The following is a 21,551-nucleotide window of genomic DNA, read 5'->3' on the forward strand; positions in this document are numbered from 1 at the left end:
AACTACAAGTTTCTAATATCTACTATTTAGATATGCACAATCAATTAAAAACTCAATGGATGACAAATGAAAAACACTGAACTAAATGATGAAACTAAAATTATTTAGAAGACAATAGAGACAAACATGGAAAATATAAAAAATAGTTTCACTGAATGTTTCACATTTCTTAATTGGGGCTTATTATAGTCACATTACGTAATATCAGAAACTTCTTTAAAACCATTACAGGGCTTCCTTTTAAAAATGTACAGCAATTTTGAAAAAATTAATTCACAGGCCAAAAGCCTACCACAATGTAATGGAAAAACTTTATTCAAAAAACATGATAAAAACATATCACTTTTCTTTACATTCTATATACAATATTTAAAATACAGAAAACATACAGATCAAGACCATATGGATCGCAAAGTCTTCATTAGAACCAATTCTTAAGCTATGGCTTTAGCAATGACTTAGCTTTCTTTGAAACTCTAAGAAAAGATGACAGAATATTAATTGGAAGATACATTTCTAAAACAGCATACAATTTTGTTATAAATTACTGGGGTACCCTGTCACTTTCAAATACATGGTCTACAAAGCTTCTGATTTTATGCCAAGTACCTAAGGCAGGCAAAGAAAGGCCTGTTGTGAGATGACCAGAAAGTACCAAATGTATCTATGTGATCAAGTCCCTAAACTGCTTATACTTAACAGAGGGAAAATAACAACAAAAACACTTGTTAAAAATCTCAAAGCAACATAATCTATTGGGCTTAAATAATTTTCTTCTCAAACCTACTATACTGCAGATATGAACTTCACAGGCACTTTATAGATCGCTAAGAAGCAGTTAAGGTGGTAAACGTAGCATTATTTCCAATAGCTGTTTTCAATGGGAATGTCAAGACAACACAGTAAAATCAATCAAAATCAGGACCATACCATCATCTCTGCTGGGTAACTGCTCGGAAATGGAGCCTGAGGAATCCTTTCTGATCACAGATCTTTTGGTTTTTCCTTGCCCAGTTCGACTTCTTTGTCGTACCATAAATCCACCAATACCTATCCAAAACAGAAATTGGGGAATCCTGTAAATAACTAACTTCTCCCTGTATTTCCTCCAGAAGCAGGATGAAAATGTTTAGTCTTATGTGAGGAATATCTCAAATTCAAATGGGCTAATTTAAATCAATAATCTCATTTTAATGCAAAATACAAGAGTTCGGAAATAAGACATCAAAGTTATTGTTACCTTATTACTAACCAAACAGGAATAAAAATTCATTGAAGTACAGAAGACTGACTGCACGTACTACTTCTAAACAATGTCAGAGTAAACATTATAGTACATGATGCTTGTTTCCTTAATGTCAGTAACTCACAGATCATCATTCAAATTATTTGTATGTTAGCTGAGGGAGAACAGACACAAGATACAAACTAAACCAGATGATCCCAAAGAAAATCAGCATGACTTTTGGGGAAATGTGTCCAGGTACTCTTAGTAAAGCTCAAGACATGAGACACACGTAGCCCCAGTGAGGGCACGGAATCTGGCGCCAAACTGTGCCATTCCAGTTACTGGTAGACTTTGGGCAAGTTGTTTAAGTTTCCCCTGCTTCAGTTCCCTCACTGGTGAAACAGGGATAATGTACAGCATCTCCTATACGCAGGTTACAAGCACTAAACGAACACATATAAAGTGCTGAGACTAGGGCCTAACACACAGCAGCATGAACAGCTTTAATCATTAACAATATACTTTGTGACCTAATGGGCCCCTCAAATGGGTCCCTGACATGGATGACTTGCTTCCATATAAGGCAGATAAGGGAAAAAACAAAAAAAACCCTCAACATTTAACTCTTAAGTTCCTGGAAGGAATTCAGACATGTCTAAAAAAGTAAGTGCCTTATAAGCCTCATAATTACAAAGAAATGAAATTATTTTCATACAATGATTGGACGAAACTCATCTAGGCATTAATTATAGATGTGGCCCATCTGGAAGGAAAATGTAGCAGAAAAGAAAGCTTTTCCTTACACATCAAAAGGTATTTAGATCATTCTTATCAATAAAACAGAAGCAATCAGAAGAACAAAGATTGAACTGATTCAATCTACCTCAGGGCAGAGGGTGGGTGGGATGGAGGTTCCAGGCCAGGGGGAGGGGATAAATGTAAACTAACAGCTGATTCACACTGCTGTACAGCAGAAACTAACATCATCTTGTAAAGCAAGTATACTCCAGCTAAAAAAATATACTTAAAATGCAAAAATTTTCATAAGCAAACTGCCTAAAAAGAACCTAGGAGTTCTGTATTGTGAATATTTCAGTAGTTTTTTTCCATTAAGGCAAAAAAAGTTTGACAAACAAGACAGCTTTTCTCTCCCCTCCTCTGAGGCAGAGAGCAAATAAGAGTTCTTAACAGTCACATTATTAACCAAACTATAAATTCTAGGAAACATGAGAACTCTGTCATATCACCTTCACATTGTACACGTACTGGCTGATACTCCTGCACAGAAAAATGCAGTAAATTTAAAAAAACAAAAATATTAGAAAGTGAATGCTAAATCATGAAAGAATTAACAGAGGTACACATCAAGGGAAAACATATAATGTTTCATTGTGAATTAGTCACATACCCACACTAAGGCATTTATCACCTACAAAGCATATTAAAATAGTTTAGTTCTGTCATCTACACATACAAGTTTTAGTTTAGAGAGTTGTTAAGAAGTTATAGTTCATTATAATTGAAGCCCTATTCTATTTTCTTTAAATTAACTACATTTTTATTATATCTAAAATGTCCAGCTAAGGCACTATACCTGGTCTGTACGGTTTCCTTTTTCTCTTTTTGACACCCTCCGTTCCTTCTGGCCCCTTAGTTTCATCATCCACAGCTTCTCGTTCAGGACTAGATTCTGATTTTCCATCACAATCCATAAGTTCTGCTTCTGGAAAAAAGTAAATGTACAGATAGAACTGAAGAAACTACCGAATGTACAGCTCCTATGTAAGAGGAAAGCAAAGTGGCTGCTGAGCCACTCTAATCACGTGTCCTACCTGCCAGGGAAGGTACAGAGAGAGACGGAGAGGCCCTGGCGGCTGGGGAAGTCTCGCACCTCTCTCAGGAGATGCAACACGAGGCTCAAGGAAGGGGAACAGAGAGGATGCCTGGAAGGACAATTACAAATCAACTTGCGCTTAACCTATCACTCCTTGCTGTTAATTACATCTTCAGGTCCAGGACCCGAAGGCTGTCTCTCTAGCCTACAACTCTCCTGAGGTGCAACTAATCTGTAATTAGATATTACCCAGTTACTGAAAACTCTACATACAAAATTGAACTACTAATTTTGAGATGAACTTCCTCCCTTTCTTGGGATTTGCCTGTCATTAAAGAGCAAAGAAATGTACCCTGCAGAAGCCAGACTCCTGGGAGACACTCTTGACAATGCCTCATTTCTTTTTTCATACCATCAAGGCTCCTCAGTATCTCTCAAAGGCGTTTTCTTTTCTCAACTGTCATCTCAGTCCAATCTCAACTTACTGCAATTCCCTCCCCTCCTATCTCTCTCCTTGCCTCCAAGCTTACCTTCCTCCCTAATCGGTTCTTTAAACTGCAGCCTAAATGATCTTTCTATAAATACCTATCAATTTTCTGCTTAAGAACTCTTTTATGTCTTCCCAGTAGCCTCAGAATGAGATTCAAACTGCAAGGCGCATGTAACCTGTCTTGTGAGCACCCCGGCCTCACCTCCCTCCCACCAACTCAGACTCAGCTTCCTGCGCTCATCAAGCTCTTCCTTCACTGCCTGCCCCTATCCACTCATCTCTCAGGATTTATTATAATTTCTTAGAGAATTTCCAGTTACATGCTCCTGTACATTATGCTTCATTTGAATTGGTTCTCTTAATGTCCATTTCCTTGCTAGACTGTATTCTCCTTAAAAACCGGTATCAAGATTCTTATTAACAGCTGCATCGTTAGCATGGTATGTAATAGGTGCTCAATAATTTTTTCAGAATGATGTAATCAATGAAATTAAGTAATGCATACAAAAGTTTAGTTCTTAAGAGAAGAATACTTTTAAAACCATGGTAATCAAAGCTTTTTAAATGCTGCTTTATGCTGTGCTGCAGGGGGAGAAAGTTATCAAAAACATTTAAGAATTGTTAACACTTTTCTTCAATATTGTAAGTATTATGCATAACATTTCTATAATACCATTAGCGCTGTTTTTTTTTTAAATAATATTAATATTAGGTCAATGTTTGACGTCAGTTCTGTAATTATTCTGATAATTGCTTTCTATAGCTAAAATTAACCCGTGAAAATTTATTTACTGAAACTTAGCAAACACCAAAGAAAACAAACAGTTTAACTATTTACCTTAAAATAAACCCACTAAAATATTTATGAGAAGGAATTTAGGGTTAGGTGGGAAACTAAAATCTAACTTCACTCTCCTGAAACCCTACACAAAGTAAAGTAACTTGTATTAAAAAACAAACCTACAAAGAGAGAGAAGACAGGAAAGAAGAAAAGCCGTAATTTTGGAAGGAGAAAGCTGAAAGATGAATGACAACTGAGTTAAACGCAAATTCTCATTTAAACGTGGAAGGAACCAAAAAACAAATCCAGCTTATATCACAATCTTCAAAGGGGTGAGGAACTGGCAGAACCAGGCACCTTTGGAAATGGGTGGGAGGAAGCTAAAACAGAGAACTTTATTTTTATCAACTACAGAAGCCGTAAGCCCTACGACTGTCCCAGCTCCACACACTGGGAGGCTGCCAAGCACACCCACGGGGCTTGGGACTCTCGGACACTCTTCAGCTGCACACTGGGGCAAGGTTCTAAAAGCAGGATTCAGCGACTCTGGCAGGTTAAATGCTGGCACTCTCACCTGGGGGTCTTTCCCCACTAACTCCCAGAAGGTCAAAAGCTAAACCTCCACTCCCCAAGAGGAGACAGGAGATCCTTCTGGGAAACTGGACCAGTCCCAGGGAAATGCCTGAAGGGACGGGCACTGGGGGATTCTCCAAACAGGAAGCACAGGGCACAAAAGCTCAGCCAACACACATCACCCACAGACCTGAAGCTTTTCATCAAGGTTTTAACCCCTCATTCTGCTTTTAAAAAACTGTTTTTATCCAATCACCACTTTTAGCCTTCACTTTTAATCATGCATGGACAACCAAGAATTATCTATCACACGAAAGACAGAGACCTGAGGCCACAAAAAGCAACTGGGAATTGAAAGACTATGTAGGAGAAAGGAAATAGAGAAAAACCACTTTACCGTAAGCGAAAACACAGGTAAAGCAAGAACAGGATGCTATGAAAGGAGCATTCAAAGTAAGACAGCCTTGGAAATTAATGCATGACATTTAAGAGCAAAAGAAAAATGAAAACCAGTAAAGGGATAGAAAATAAGAAAATTCACTTTAGAGTAAAATGCGAAGCCCTGAGCTGGAAAGAAGGAGAGAAAAGAGAGGGAGCATGGGCTGAGTGGGTTTCACATGTGAACAGAAGGGTCCAGAAAAAGAAGGAGGCACCAAAGGGAAGAAGAATCAGTGGTTTCCAGAACACTTCCTAACGCTGAGGGGTGTGAGATGAGGGACCACTCAGTGTCTGATGAAAGAAAGGAAAACATACAAAAGAGAATGAAATAGACATATCTTCATGAAATTTCAGAACACTGCAGACAAGCAATTTCCTAAAATCCAAAGAGAATCCAGAGACAACACGGATCATACCAAGTTCCCTAAATACTAGAAACTAAAAGACGCTGGATCAATGACTTCAAAATGCTGAAGGGAAACTGAATTCCAACCTGGAAACGGTCAGGTGGGTGGGTACATTTTCAGAAATATATAACCTCTCAGATTTGCCTTCCATGCACTCTCAAGAAACTCAGGAAGTCTCTCAAGAAGACACGTCCACCAAAGGAGAAAGAGAAACATATGAAATCTCAAGACCCTCAGAGTAGATGAGGAAAAAGCAAAAAAAAAAAAAAAAAATCCTAAAACAAAAAAAAACCCTAAAGGTCTCTCAAAATGGGACTGAGTTACTTACAGCCATACAAAGGAATATGAAAAATGAAGAATGGTATAAAGGCAAGGAAAAGAACAGTAAGACAAAAGGAAGAAAAAAAACATATACTCTGGGAGCCTGTATGTGAATTAAAACATCTCTGCAAGGACACACAGAATGGCTGTGGCTGGAGAAGTGAAATGGCCAGACATGGAAAAGAGGAACACCCTTATTCTTGTTTTTAAAACATGTGAATATACTACTTGTCCAAAAACAAAGTTTAAAGAGTTGAGGGAACGAGCATTAACAAATCGCAAACCCACCCACCCAGCCGCTTTCTCTTGTCTCCTTGGCTCCTCTGAACCTACCCCACACCCTCCCTGCCACAGACTGGGTGCATCCTAACACCCCCACCGTGTTGTGAGGGGGCCACCCCGGGGCAGCAACCAAGAGGGAAGCATTGTGTTCCCACTCTTGAGACACAGACTCTTTAGACCGGGGCGGTGGGGGGTGACGCGGACGGGGACGGTCTGTATTAACAGGGTAGTCCGATTCCAGTAGGTGAATTAGAAAGAAGCCTGCTTTTACTGGCCAAGGAGTTTGTTTCTGATATGCTAAGGTAATTGTTTATGACTTATTTCCCTCAAGAAACACTCATCAGGAGAGTTAAAAATTAACCCCACAAAGATGGGTATTGCTGCCGTATTTCAGGAGCATTACAAGTTCATGTGGACTTTGTTTTACGTGTATGATATGATGCGCGGTATTACTTCTGAGGGGACGTCTCTGCTGGCAGCCTCAATTTGGAAAACTGTACAGGTGCAGAAATAGCCACTATTTCTCACAGTGTTGTTTCCCAGAACAGCAGTCATTGGGAAAGCCATATGGTCTTTTTATTGGTGTTTTGTTTTTAAGAGGCTTCAAAAGGGACATCCCGGGCACAGGTCTTCGGGGGGATCTTACACAGAAGCAACAGAGCGCTTTTCTCCCAACCACACAGACCCAAACCCACACTACTGCATAAGAAATGTCAGGATAAACAGGCGCACACACAGACCCACTCTAAGTCACAAGGATCTCTCATCTGACAACCGCAACAGCCTCCTGCCTGAACTACTTGCCACAGCTCTTGTGCTTAAAACTCTGTTTACACTGCAGCAGAGCGCTCTTTTAAAAATCTAACTAAGATCACGCCTCCCTTCTCATCAGAAGCCTCCGACAACGCTCCCCTTCCATTTACAGTGAATCCTTAGGCAACACCTGCGCGGTCCTGGGGGACCTACCGTGTCACCCCCGCCCCCCCACACCTCTGCTCTCCTCACTGCCTTCTGCCTGTATGCTCACCCCGCTGGCCGCACAACAAGCATGCCGGCGCGCCCCGCCCAGGGTCTCTGCACCGGCATTCACGCCGTCTCCTCTCAGGTAAGAGTGGGTCAGGTCATCTGAGCCCTCACCCCACCGTCTGGATTCCCAAGTCCTCTCAACAGCACTTGCCAAACACATTTTTTATCACCTTATGCTGTCATATATTTTTAATGATCCTTTTTTTCTAATATTAAAATGAAAGTTCCATGAGCAGAGAAGTTTATCTGCTTTGTTCACTGACAGGACTTCCAACATGTGGCACACAGCAGGCATTCACTAAATACCGGTAAATGATGAGATGTGATGGAACAAAAGTAATTATTTTTGAATCACCTGAAAAGAAACAACCACTTTAAAGATAAACAAGCCAATGGTGAGTTTCTTCAGAGATAAGCAAAAACAAACCTCATATTGAATTTAATGGGCTTCCCTGATGGTTCAGCTGGTAAAGAATCTGCCTGCAATGTGGGAGACCTGGGTTTGATCCCTGGGTTGGGAAGATCCCCTGGAGAAGGAAAAGGCTACCCACTCCAGTATTCTGATCTGGAGAATTCCACAGACTATACAGTCATGGGGTTGCAAAGAGTCGGACACGAACAACTTTCACTCACTCAAAGTTACTTTTTCATCACAAGAATTCAGCTAAAAATATATATATATATTCTAACCATGAAAATGTTTACAAAAGATGTTTTATGATAAACATCTGTGAATGTACACTTACACTTGAAAAAATGATGGTTTTTCCTTTCTAGAATGCATGGATGGGATTCTACTTGAACTTAGCCATGGAATCTAAGCTCACAGCCATCTGAGGAGGCTTTCACTGCCATCTAGCAAATTCTGAATTGTCAGATTTGTGATCTTCAAACATACAATGCTCCTGGAAATTTCTGTAAGTTTATTATAAAAGGATACATGAAAGGAAAAGAACCCCAAAAGGTAAGATGCAAGAAGACCACTCTCTTAGGACAGGGTCACACCACGGGTTATCCTCTAAGTCAACAGGATTTTGTTACTCTTTAGAGGATAAGTCATGTCCAACTCTCCGCAAACCCACAGACTGTATCCCGCCAGGCTCCTGTGTCCAAGGGATTTCCCAAGCAAGAATACTGGAGTGAGTATCCATTTCCTCCTCCAGGGAATCTTTTGGACCCAGGGTTCCAACCCGTATCTTCTGCATTAGCAGACAGATTCTTTACCACTGAGCCACCTGGGAAGCCCCCAGCAGGATTTACCCTTGGGTAAATCACATCCTTTAAAAGCTCTTTTAGCTTTTTGCAAATGTATTCCATGGAAAACATGTTAAGTACTACCTCGACTGTCATCCATTTCGCCGTCCCTGGAATGCTCTGACTGGATGTCTGGAGGGGTCTGAAGGACAGCCACACTATTCTGATTTATGATCTTCAACTTCAACTTTGGTTTTGACCGTTTTCTTCTTGGAACAGTAACTGTGAGGCTCTGTAACTGAGTCATCCCTGATTCCGTCAAACACACCCCATCCTGGGTGTAGGTCTTGGGTGGATCTAAAATTTCAATATACCAAGGAAACAAATTAAAATTCTCCTTTTAGTTTTGATTGATAAGTTGATCACTCTCCAATAAGGCCCATGTCAAGGCAATGTGACTTCTATAAACAAATTACCTATGAAATGCACAGATAATTAGCAGTATTCAATTAAAAGTAATAGTTGGCCAAACTTCCTTGAATTATAGACAGACATCTTGTCAATTTTTTTAAAAAATGGTCTTCCTGGCATTTCTATCTTCATGTATCAATATAGGAATTTAAAAAGCAAGCACTGAAGCTAAAAAGCAGTGCTTCAGCCACTCAAGTAAGTTTTCTCCTAGAGCAGCATTTCAGCATAGAAGGTGAGGATGAATTTACACACGAGAAATAAGAATACTCCAAAAGCCCATTTGGAAATCAAAGTATCAGTATAATCACCTACAAGGAGAGGTAGTAAATAACCAGAAATCCTGCAAAATTGGAAGTGTACAAAGTTTCTGCTCATTAGAACAATTTCTGTGCTATCCAAAAGTTTTTGTATCAAATGATATCAAATAGAACTATGCAAAAGAATGACAGTTTAAGAGTATCCTGTTAATCACTATTCTAAGCTGATGTATTACAGAAAATAGAATAAATTCTGAAGAGATTCCTGTTTGCTAACTAAATTTCATTGTTTTAATTGATAACTAAACACAATAATGTATCAATGAAATCAAAACAAGTATGTAGATAGCAGTTATTTCAAAAGTGGTTATTTTCACTGATAATTTGCTGAGATTTGTAGGAATACTGTCACACTAAAGCTGGAAAAGACAGGCATTTTGTATATTATTACAGAAATGATTATCAACATTAGGGACTTTACAGTGAACATGATTAAGGCAGGAGTCATGTAACAAGTCAATTACATAAAAATCAAGCATTTCTTTGTTTTTTGTAAAGAACAGTCAAGGAAAGCATTTCAGGTTTTACCTAGTTCTTTCACTTTTGTGACAATTTGTGCTACAAGTGAAGATTCACAGCAGTCTGAGGAAGGCACTGAAATTAAAAAAAAAAACAAACTCATAATTTTTTCAAAAAAGTTAAAATCTATTTAAGGATTTACATATGGCTAAAGTTTCTACTGCTGCACCCATTTTAGTGAAATAAATGGTAGAATTCAACAGGGAGAAACGGCAGAGGAAATACACACTATGTAGAAGAAAAACTGGTAAGAACTGATGTTAAAAAAAAAGGATCGATATACTGGATTTCTACATATGCCTAATAATTACAAAATTATGAGTCTTGAAAGCTATGCTTACATCTTAGAGCTAAAATATATTCTTAATTTCCTTCATGTAAATAGATTGCTTTAATACATTAAGTTGAAGCAGTAAGAGTTAATTTAAAAGAAAAAATAACTTATTTTTCATAAAACGCTTTCCAAATAACAGCTTCACAGAAAGAAGAAAGGAGCAGCGCTGAGCCCACTCGCTGGTCCAGGACGAGCACAGGTGAGCTGCACGATTGCGCACACTCACCACTCAGACCGCCTCTTACCGTTTGATGTAGGCATATAGGGTCTGCACAGGCTACAATCGAAACCAATGTCTGCTACGTTCTCCACTTCCTCTTCAGTACTGAAGTTCTGACAAACTGCATGCATCCACCTAAAGAGACCATATTCGTATTTTTGAAAAAAGAATACACTGAGGATGGTTTCCTTTTAAAAACTGCAACAGTAGCTAACAGCCTGCAACCATGAAACCCCTAAGTCTCACATGCTCCTTCCATCCAGCCCACTCTCTCTCTCCTAACCATCCCTGCTGGCCCACAAAACCCGTCAGAGCTGAGAAGAAAAAAGGAATGGGAACAGATATCAGGAAAGAAGCAGAAGCACTTCATTTGAGGAGGATCGGACAATCACTTTGTAATCTATCACAGACAGCCAGGACACTGGCTCAAAGTGAAAATGTCAGTCGCTCAGTCATGTCTGACTCTCTGCAACCCCATGGACTGTAGTCCGCCAGGCTCCTCTGTCCATGGAATTCTCCGGGTAAGCGTACTAGAGTGGGTGGCCATGCCCTTCGCCAGTCCGCCCCAAGCACTGAACCTGGGTCTCCTGCATTGCAGGCAGATTCTGTACTGTCTGCGCCACAAAGGAAGCTGGTCAGGGCAAGCAAAAAGGAACGGACAAGACTGTGCATGGTGGAGCATGCGCGTGCTCCATGGGACGCGTCTACTGTGAGGGGGACAGAGCTCACAGCAGTGAATGGTCAGCGGGAAACGAAAGATGTTATTCTGCCTTACAACAAAGAATTGGGAGGCAGAGACCTGAGACTCCTTCGCTACTGATGAGATGATATGCTGACCAACACTATGTGAACGGTGCTAACGTAGCACAGTAACAGGCCGCTGCAATCAGCCCTCAGGAAACGCCAAGCGAAACATGCTAAGTCTGGAATTGAGAATATGAAAAAGTTTCTAGCCAAATGAAAAAATCTGGTAAGGAAAAGATCTTCTTAAATTTAAGATAGAAGAAAATTTCTTCTCCAATTTTCTTTTCCTATATTTAAGGGAGAGAAGCTTGCAAAAATAGAGGGGCAGTAAGAGAGGACAGCACCTGTCACACTGTCTACACTGCAGAATCAGGTCCTCCTCTCTGTAGTTCCGGCAGCAGACGGGGCAGGCGGACAAGCTCGCACAGGGGGCACACTGGGTGTAGTTGTTCTGCCACTCGCATCTCGGACCTGCAGACGTAGCTCCACAGTGTCTGCACCACACACACCTGTAACCCAACACACACAGGTCTCAGCCCTATTTAATTGAGTTAACGGCGTGGCTGAAACTCACAGAGCTACACATGAACAGAATAGGGGGAGGTAGTCAATGCAGACTGGAAATACTTTCTTATTAGTGATACCTATCATTGTTAACACATATCACACAATTAAGCAGAAGTGGTTAATCTGTGAAAACTATAACGATGTGGCTCAGCTCTTAACTTAAACATCTAATGAGGAAACCAAAGTCCCGGGGTACCATTTGCACTTCCAGCCTCCTTTGGGAACGGTCTGCAGTGGAGGGTCGAGGCAGTAGGTGTGGTAACTGATGTCACAGTCGTCGCACAGCAGAAGCCGTCCTGGGTCCGTCGCCTTCCCACAGGCCTCACACACGGTGCACTCAAGGCACCGCCAGCCCTTGCTCAGAACCACTTTAGTGATCTGCAAAGGAAACCACCAAGCCGTGTCATTCACACATTAACCTGCGCCTCACACAAACAGGATCAAGTACACCCTACAAACTGATCCGGTGCTCACAAGCCCAGGAGCAGGAGAGGGGCGAGCAGCTAATGCTCACTGGCCCAGTGCCGGGCTGGCCACATTCATGTACTTTTAGGAGTCTGCCTAGTGGACACAGTAAGTGACATATTTTCACACCTTAGTTTATATAACCACCATGTGCTCTGGATTTTATGGATTTTAAAGAAATCAAGTAAATTATCCTATAATTATTATTATTTATTTGATGGTGACAGGATCTTAAGTTGTGGCATGTGAACTTTCAGTTGCATGTGAAACTTAAGTTTCCTGACCAGGAATCCAAGCGGGGTCCCCTGTACTGGGAGTATGGAGTTTTAGCCACTGGACCACCAGTGAAGTCCCCCCATGATTTTTAACATAGGACTTGAAAACGTATTGATACGGTTTCAATCTATGACATTTCATGAATTCATGATTCTGAAAGTTGTGTATACCATGTAAGGACTTGTATATTAAAATCAACATTAAAAATGAAAACTCTTAAGGTATAACATGAATTCCCAAGGTGATTTCATGGTTTTGGAGGGCTTTAGGCTATGAACCTAGGACTTCTAAGTTCACATTCACTCCTCTCTTTACTCTTCTTTCCTTCAAGGGTCTAACTTAGTAGAAAAGTTTGAGAACCTCAATTCCTCAAAGCAGCCACATATGTAATATTAAGAATCTGGAACCAACTAAAAAATCTAATAAGATTAGAGTCTATGTGTAAAAAGGACAACAAAGAATCTGTGTAATAATAGTATAGCAAGTGATCAAAATATATAATAAAAATTCAGACCATGAGGACGCTACATGGGAGGAAAAGAAAAGTTAAATAAATGAACAACTATCAAAATAGCACCAAACTTTCTAACTTCAGATCCTAAAATAAACTAATAGTGTTCAATTCTACAGGAAAATACTTTTCAATCCTTAACCTAGATAAACCAGCAATTAAGTGTTAAACTGACATACAAAGTCTTTTAGACACACAAAGTCTTTTAGACATACAAAGACTCAAACTTCAGCTCCTGAGTACTCTCTCTAATGAAGTTAGCGATGTGAGGGAAGAAAAAGGAAGACATGGGATCCTGAGGGCAATGAACCCGACAGAAAACATTAGCCCAGAGATACTAAGGATGAGAACTGAGCAACAGACCCAGAAGGTTCCAGCCCAGCTCAGAACAGAGAATAGCAGAGTATAGAAGAGGTGGGCCTTTCCCAGAAAAACGGGCACTTGCTGAAATAATGTGCTATCATGCTCCTACAGTAGGTAAAAACAAACAACAAAAACTAATGGAAAATCATCAATCATTATTTTCTTCTTGCTATAAAAAACTCCACGAAAAACAAACTAAACTTATAATATACTATTCAGGTCTTCAGTGAACATTTACGGAGTCATAACCAACACGAAATTAAAAGACATTTGCTACTGGGAAGAAAAGCTATGACAATTCTAGACAGCATATTAAAAAGCAAAGACATCACATTGCCGACAAAGGTGCATACAATTAAAGGCATGGTTTTTCCAGTAGTCACGTACGGATGTGAGAGTTGGACAATAAAGAAGGCTGAGAGCCCAAGAATTGATGCTTTCAAACTGTGGTGCTGGAGAAGATTCTTGAGAGTCCCTTCAACAGCAGAGAGATAAAAAACCAGTCAATCCTAAAGAAAATCAACCCTGAATATTCACTGGAAAGACTGAAGCTGAAGCTCCAATACTTCAGCGGCCTGATGCAAAGAGCCAACTCACTGGAAAAGACCCTGATGCTAGGAAAGAATGAAGGCAAAAGGAGAAAGGGACAGCAGAGAATGAGACAGTTAGATAGCATCACCAACTCAATGGACATGAGTTTGAGCAAACTCTGGTAGGTAGTGAGGATTGGGAAGCCTGGTGAGCTGCAGTTCATGAGGTCACAAAGAGTTGGACACAACATAGTGACTGAACAACAACAAAGAGTTCTCAAAGTTTGAGACAAGCCACCGCAGAGTGAAGGCTCTGTGGACTCACCTTAAAGCTTAAAAAGAAGTTTCAAAAGGTTCAAACAACTGCCTGCACAACAACAACAACTCAATCCTTTTTTGAAGGAACAAAATCCAGACTGTCAACAATATGCTAACACACTGCACAATGTCCACGTGCAATCAAAAATTACTAGATATTAAAAAAGGCTGGAAAACATATCCTAATGAGGAGAAAAAATAGTTAATATAATGTGACATGTATGATAGAAGCAGCAGACAATTATAAACTTTTCAAGAACTTGTGAGGGTGTGAAGTGGACGGTGGAAGTTGGAGAGTAGGTTGGTGAACCAAAACATGTGCTTCAAATTTGATGAAAAATATCAATCCATGTGCTCCAAATTTGATGAAAACTATCAACCCACTGATCCAGGTAAGAGAAAATGTCCTTTTGCATATGAATGAGGGTTTGGTGAAAGTGGAGAGTGAGCAGGGTGAAATAAAGAGTTTTTACTACATACTCTAGTTCTCAACTTTTATGATCAATAGACAGAATGAATCAACTTCATGCCTTACCAAAAAATAGTATAAAGTATCTTTTAAAATTAAATGTATGCATTTGTTGTTATACATTTTCAAGGCAAAGCAGGATAATTACCACAAATTATGATCATTGATCTATAGGAGTTTGAGGTAACACTTTAAAGGCAATATTTAAAGTATATACTTAAATACTGTCACATATGTATAATAATCCTAACAAACAATAATTGATTAATTATAAGAACTGAGAGGTAGCATGATACTACTCAGATCAAATCTTAATATTTCTATTTAAGTGTATTTACCTTAATACTGACACAGTATGGATGGTAACACTGACCACACTGAGAACAGGCAAGTAATCTTCCCTCTGCTCCTTGGCCAAAACTGCCACAAACTACACACATATCCTGAAATTAAGAACACAATAACATATTTTAAATCCAAGACCAAACTAAGAATATGCTAACATGCTAATTTTACAATCTGTATAAATCACCTTCTTTGTTGATATAGCTCTAGAGCTAAATAATCAGTTGGCCAAAAAATCTGTTAGGGTTTTCCCGTAAGATGCTGTGGAAAAACCTAACAAACCTTTTGGCCGATCCAGTTATCAGATGACACCAATGTTAGTGTGAATGAGATGAAGCAGAAATGCACAAGGAGGAATGTAAAAGTGGAGGACAAATAATTTAGTTCAAACCTGATGCAAAGTGAACTTGTCACTACTAGAAAACAACACAACTGTATTGTGCATAGAGTTTTCTTCTTCATCCTTATTTGATGAAATATCTGCAGCAGACACCTATAAAAAGCAAAATAAACAAAATATGAAGTCATACTTCTCACCTGTACTATACTTGGTTGAAAAGCTTAAGATTCATATTTAAAATATAACTTTTTTTGCCAGAGATCACACTAACAATTCTAAATTAGGTTATTATTGCCAAGATACTTTTATAAACATGTAAAGTATGGCATTTTTTATTCACTTAATTGTTTCTTTATAGAGTTACAAGTCTCACAGATCAGGAAGTAATGAGAAAACAAATCTGTTTTTAAGAAGACTTGATTAACCAGAAATTCTAGTCAAGAAACAAAGGGTGTATTATTATTGTGTACACATACACGAACACACACATATGTATCATTCTATTCAGTGACTCTTAAAGCCTGCAATGGGTGCACTCCACACTGAGATGTATAAAGATATAAATACAAAATACACATCAGATTTTAAAGACTTAGTAACAAACAGAAAATAATGTAGATATAGCTCATAAATAACATTGCACGTTTTATAAATTACATGTTGATATGATGCTATTTTGGACATACTAAATCAAAAGGTATATATTAAAATTAAATTTCACTGTTCCTTTTTTTTCTTTTTGATGTAGCTACTAGAAAGGTTTTTTGTTTTAGTGGGTAGAGCAAATTCCCTGCTGCTGCTGCTGCTGCTGCTAAGTCGCTTTAGTCGTGTCCGACTCTGTGCGACCCCATGGACTGCAGCCTACCAGGCTCCTCCGTCCATGGGATTTTCCAGGCAAGAGTACTGGAGTGGGGTGCCATTGCCTTCTCCAGGAAATTCCCTAGAAAGTTCTAAATTGCATATATAGGTCACACAGGGCTTCCCTGGTGGCTCAGCTGGGTAAAGAATCTGCCTAAAATGCAAGAGACCCGGGTTCAATCCCTGGGTCAAGGAGATTCCCTGGAAAAGGGAATGGTTACCCACTCCAGTATACTTGACTGGAGAATCCCATGGACAGAGGAGCCTGGTGGGCTACAGTCCATAAGGTTACAAAGAGTTGGACATGACTGAGAGACTAATATCTTAGTACCTTATGGGTCACATATTTCTTTTTGGGCAGCAATGCCTCAGAATATAATCATTTTGAGTAACTTGTCAAAATTTCAGTATCAGCCAAAGGATTATCAACCACAGTCATTAAGTTATGGACTTAGTTAAATTTGGCCAAATCAACTAAGTACACGCTGGCTTGTTAATTATTTCCAGAGTGCTTATCATGAAAAAAAGCTCTGAATTGGATGTTAAAAAAGAGGATAAGAAAACCTATGCCAAAATTATATATCCTCTCTGCTTTAAAAGCTTACAATCTAGTGTGGAAGAATTGAGCTGAAACACAAAATAAAAACAGAATTATTGTTCTTGACAAATGACTGACAAAAGAGTAACAGAAGGAATATATACTCAATATACGTGAGTTTAAACGCAGTTTTAATGGACATTTCTACTGTTTCACAATGTCAACAATAAAAACAATTTACAGTCACAAAGGCCTAAAGATAACAAGGGAAAAGTGTAAACAACCCAATTAGTCAGCATGAGGGAATGACTAAAACTACAAAAAATCCAAACATATGAAGAATTATGCAGTATTTTAAAAAATAGCAAGGTAGAAATCTGTATGGATTTCCATAAAGAAAGTCATCACACTACACTGCTGAGTTGAAAAATAAGCTGCAGAGAAATATGTGAGCTACAGCACCATGGTATTAAACACATGCAAAACGATTATGTGTCTGCCTATGGACACGTATCACAGGTTCAAGCTTAAGAACTTGCTGGTTCTGCCGGTCAAAGGTGGTTCAATGCTGGCACTCTCATATGAATCAGCCTAAAATGTAAATGCCCAAAGCAGGTGAAAGTGAGAGAATTAGGACTCAGGAGGTAGCAGCAATAGAAACACTCTGATCTATTTATAATGTTTAAAATTTTTAAATTGAGGAAAGATAGCTATATGTTATATTTGTATCCCCAAATTAACTTTCAATCAAACAAGCTGGTTCATAAAAGTAGAATCATTTCATCAGTGATAAATTAAGTGCCTAAGAATAACCAGCCCTTTGACTACAGAATTGATGACACACAGAGAATGTCATTAAAATATGTAACTGAAAACAGTTACAATACAGGTAACAGAAGAATACTGCAATAAGTACCTGTTTCTACATCCCCACCTTCAACACAAAACACAAAAAGGGTTTTACAATGGGGGTGACAGTGGAGTAGCTCACAAATGGTAAAAATATTATTCTTATTTTTGAAGGAAAATGTACCCAGAGAATGTTTTTGTTAAAATGAAAAACAAGGATGTAGTATTCCCAGTATAAACCAGAAATAAAGTCTGGTGGGAAGATGCAGATCAAGTGGGGGGAAGGTCATATTTAAATTATAAGTACTAAAAAAGAAAAAAAAAAATCAAGGTTTTAAAAAATTTAATATTATCTTTAATTGGAGGATAATTACACTATTGTGTTGGTTTCTGCCATACATCAAGACTTAAAAAAAAAAAAACAAAAAAAAAAACCCCAGCAATTTGTACATGTAAGAAAGAAAACTATCACCTAGTTTAGTGACCCAACTGTTTTTCATACTTTATTTCATAACCTTTACATTATTAGAAAGCTCTAACCTAAACCTCACAAGTTGGGCATTTCCAAGCAGGAACATAAAAAAGGAAGAGCAATTAAAATCAAAGCAAGAGAAAAGGAAATAAGATCAAAGTAGAAATCAGTGGACTAGAAAGTAGGAAAAGATACAGAAAAATGAATGAAAGCAAAGGCTGGCTCAGAAAATCAATAAAATTGATAAACCTCAAGCAAGACTGATCAGGAAGGAGAAAAGACACAAATTACTAATATACAGAATGAGGAAGGTAACATAACTACATATTCCACAGACATTAAAAGGAGAGTAAAGGGCTATTATTAACTACTCTAGGAAAATGTATTTGTCAGCCTACATAAAACAGACAAATTCCTTAAAAGACAAATTCATGCAAGAAAAAGCACATAACCTAAAAAGCCCAACACTATGAAAGAAACTGAAAATCTTCCAGCACAAATCTCCTGGCCAAAATGGCTCCACCAATGACTCTGTATAAATAATATCAGAAAGAAATGCCCAACATGCCACAAGTTTTCTAGAAAACTGAAGAGCAGAATATATTTCTCAATTCATTCTATGAAACCAGAATTATGCTGATACAAAAACTACACAAAATCATGATAAGAAAAAAAAGACTATAGACCAGTACTCCTCATGAACACTGATATAAGAAGTCCAAAATTTTTAGCAAACTGAACCCAAAATCATAACCAAGTAGAATTTATCCTAGGAATCCAAGACTGCTTTAGCACACATACATAAAAAACAACTGATGTAACTCACTTATCAACAAATAAGCTACATAATCATCTGTACAAATGCAAAAAAAAAAAAAAAAATTGAATCTATTTTCTGACATTTACTCCTGATTTTAAAAATATCACAGTGAACTATGAATAGAAAAGAATTTCCTCAAACTGATTTGGGATATCTATTAAAGCTAAACACCATACTTAATTATGAAAAACTATCTGCTTTCTCCTCAAGGTCAAAAACAAGGTTACCTAAGCTCATCACTTCTATTCCACACTGTACTGAAAGTTATCACAAATTCAATAAAAAAAACAGACACAACAGGACTATAGATTAAAAAGAAAGTCAAAGTTTATTTTTGTCTTTGCAGACAACATGATCATTTATGTAGAAAATCGAACGGATTCTACAAATAAGCAATCAGAATAAGGGAGTTTGATATGGTTGTAGCATATACAACGTTATGTGTACACAATCAATACACAAAAATAAGCAGTATTTCTAAATACTAGCAACTGACAAAAACAATCTGAAATTAAGACACTACCATTAACAATAGCATAAAAATATAGTAGATAGAGATAAATCTGATTAAGTGTCTGTTCAACCTGTCTGTTAAACGAAACATCATTGAAAGAAACTAAAGAACCAAAGAAATGGAAATACAGGTGTTCATGGATTCAAAAACTCAATATGGTTAAAATGTCACTTTTGCCAAGTTAATCTATATTTTGAATGCAAACCCAGTCAAAATTTTAGCAGGTTTATTTTATAGGTACTGACAAGCTAACACTAAAATTAATACAGAAGCACAAAGGATTTAGAAGAGCCAAAACAACTTTGAAAAGTAGAAAACCTGAAGACAAATAGTGTTTGATTTCAAGAGTAGCTGTAAAGCAGAAGTAATCTAACAGTGCAGTACTGGCCTAAACAAACGGAGCAATGGCACGGCGAGATGAGAAAAACAGACCCACAAATATAATCACTAATTTTTAAGAATGAGGAAAGGCCATTCAGAGAAACTGCTCAAACAACTGGCTTATTCAGCATGTAAAAATAAATGAACTTGCATCCCTATTCATACTATAGTTAAAAAACTCAAACTGAATCATAGATCTAAGTGCAACACCTTTCTAAAAGAAAGCAGAGTATCTTTGTGACCCTAGATTACGTTAAGTATCTCTCAGCACCAGAAAGCACCATCCAAAGGGGGGAAAATCAATAAATTGGACTCTATCAAAATTAAATCATCTGCTCTTCAAAAGACACAGTTAAGAACATTCAAAGACAAACATCAAAATGCAAAAAAACCCCTGCAAATCATATATATGATAAAAAGCTTGTGTCCAGAATACATAAAGAAATCTCAACTCAGTAAATTAAAAAAAAAAAAAAAAAACTACTCAGTTTTTTTCTTCTTACTATATTAAAGGTCTGAAGAGTGACTTTATGAAAGAAGATATACAGATAGCAAATTAGCACCTAAAAAGCTGGTGAACATCAGGAGTCACTAGAGAAGCACAAAGACGACACTATTAACATGACTATTACAATGGCTAAAATTAAGATGACTAGCCGCACCAAATGTGGGCGGGTAGGTGGAGGAAATGGAGCCTGTACAGTCTTACAAAAAATAAAATGTCACACCCAACATGAAAACCAGCCTTTCCTTGAAAAGCTAAGCCTATACCTACCATATATCCAGCATTCCATCTCTATGTGATTATCCATGAGAGGGGGAAAAAAAAAAAAAGTCCACATGGGAACGGAGATATAAAAGTTTAGAGCATATTTATTTCTAAGAGACAAAAAATGGACACAAACTTAATGCCTTTAAATAGGTGAACAGACAATACAAACTGTGGCACATCCATACTATGTAATGCCCTTCAGCAACAAAACAGAATGAACTGTTAACATACAAGAGCATGAATTAATATTAAAATAAGTATACTGAGTGAAATAAGTTGTATCAAAAAGAGAACATTCAGTATGATTTCACTTATGAACTGCAGAAAATGCAAACTCATCAACAGTGATGAAAATCAGATCAGGCACTACCCAAGAGGGAGGCCAGAAGGAAGACAGGGGCCGTCGGAGCAGCACAAAGGAATTCTGGGGTTGAGGGTGCTGTTAATTGCAGCGTGGGTTTCACGGGTGCAACCATATGTCAAAACCTACACAACTGTACACTTCAAATATCTGTACCTTATATTAATTTTATCTGAGTAAGTCTACCAGTTTTGGGGAGGAGGAGGGAAGGGAGGAAGAAAGTGAAGGAGGAATTTGCTTTTTTAAAAAAGGACCAGAATCCAGGTTTCTTTACTTCTTTAGTAGGAAAACTGAATAATTCTGCCTGTCTCCTGAACTTAAAATGACAATTAAAATCTGAAAAAACAGGGTATCAGTAAAATAGTAAAGTCACTGCATGAAATGTTTGCCATTATTTGCCAAAGGCAGTTTTTTCAACACATTTAAGTAAAGCCTCATAATGTGCCAGTGAGCAAATATTTACCAATCTGAAATTCAAATTAAAAGACAATCAAAATCTTCAACATTTTTAAAGTCCACACTACCCTACAACATTCCTAATGTCTTCTGTAAGTAACATTACAACACTGAGAACTACAATAAAAAAACTTAAAGCACCCATATAATTAAATTCTTCATATAAA

The 21,551-nt window shown here is 38.1% G+C and overlaps 1 protein-coding gene across 17 annotated transcripts in view; it reads right to left on the reverse strand.

Annotated features, from left to right (window-relative positions):
* Window positions 1-21,551, reverse strand: part of KMT2C (lysine methyltransferase 2C) — a 254,607-nt gene that overhangs the window by 61,082 nt on the left and 171,974 nt on the right. For all 17 annotated transcript variants that reach the window (XR_009696784.1, XR_009696785.1, XM_061166176.1 and 14 more), the window contains 9 exons: window positions 15,415-15,516; window positions 15,017-15,121; window positions 11,943-12,124; window positions 11,524-11,688; window positions 10,461-10,570; window positions 9,891-9,956; window positions 8,719-8,931; window positions 2,823-2,951; window positions 931-1,050 (listed from right to left, as the gene is read on the reverse strand). Coding sequence is in view for 15 of the 17 variants with exons in the window: in XM_061166176.1 (XP_061022159.1) it covers window positions 931-1,050; window positions 2,823-2,951; window positions 8,719-8,931; window positions 9,891-9,956; window positions 10,461-10,570; window positions 11,524-11,688; window positions 11,943-12,124; window positions 15,017-15,121; window positions 15,415-15,516 (1,192 nt within the window). In the remaining 2 variants the exon portion in view is untranslated. The remainder of the gene's footprint in view (window positions 1-930; window positions 1,051-2,822; window positions 2,952-8,718; window positions 8,932-9,890; window positions 9,957-10,460; window positions 10,571-11,523; window positions 11,689-11,942; window positions 12,125-15,016; window positions 15,122-15,414; window positions 15,517-21,551) is intronic.

The sequence above is a fragment of the Dama dama genome, chromosome 18 (genome assembly GCF_033118175.1).
Source record: "Dama dama isolate Ldn47 chromosome 18, ASM3311817v1, whole genome shotgun sequence".
Taxonomy (NCBI): Eukaryota; Metazoa; Chordata; class Mammalia; order Artiodactyla; family Cervidae; genus Dama; species Dama dama.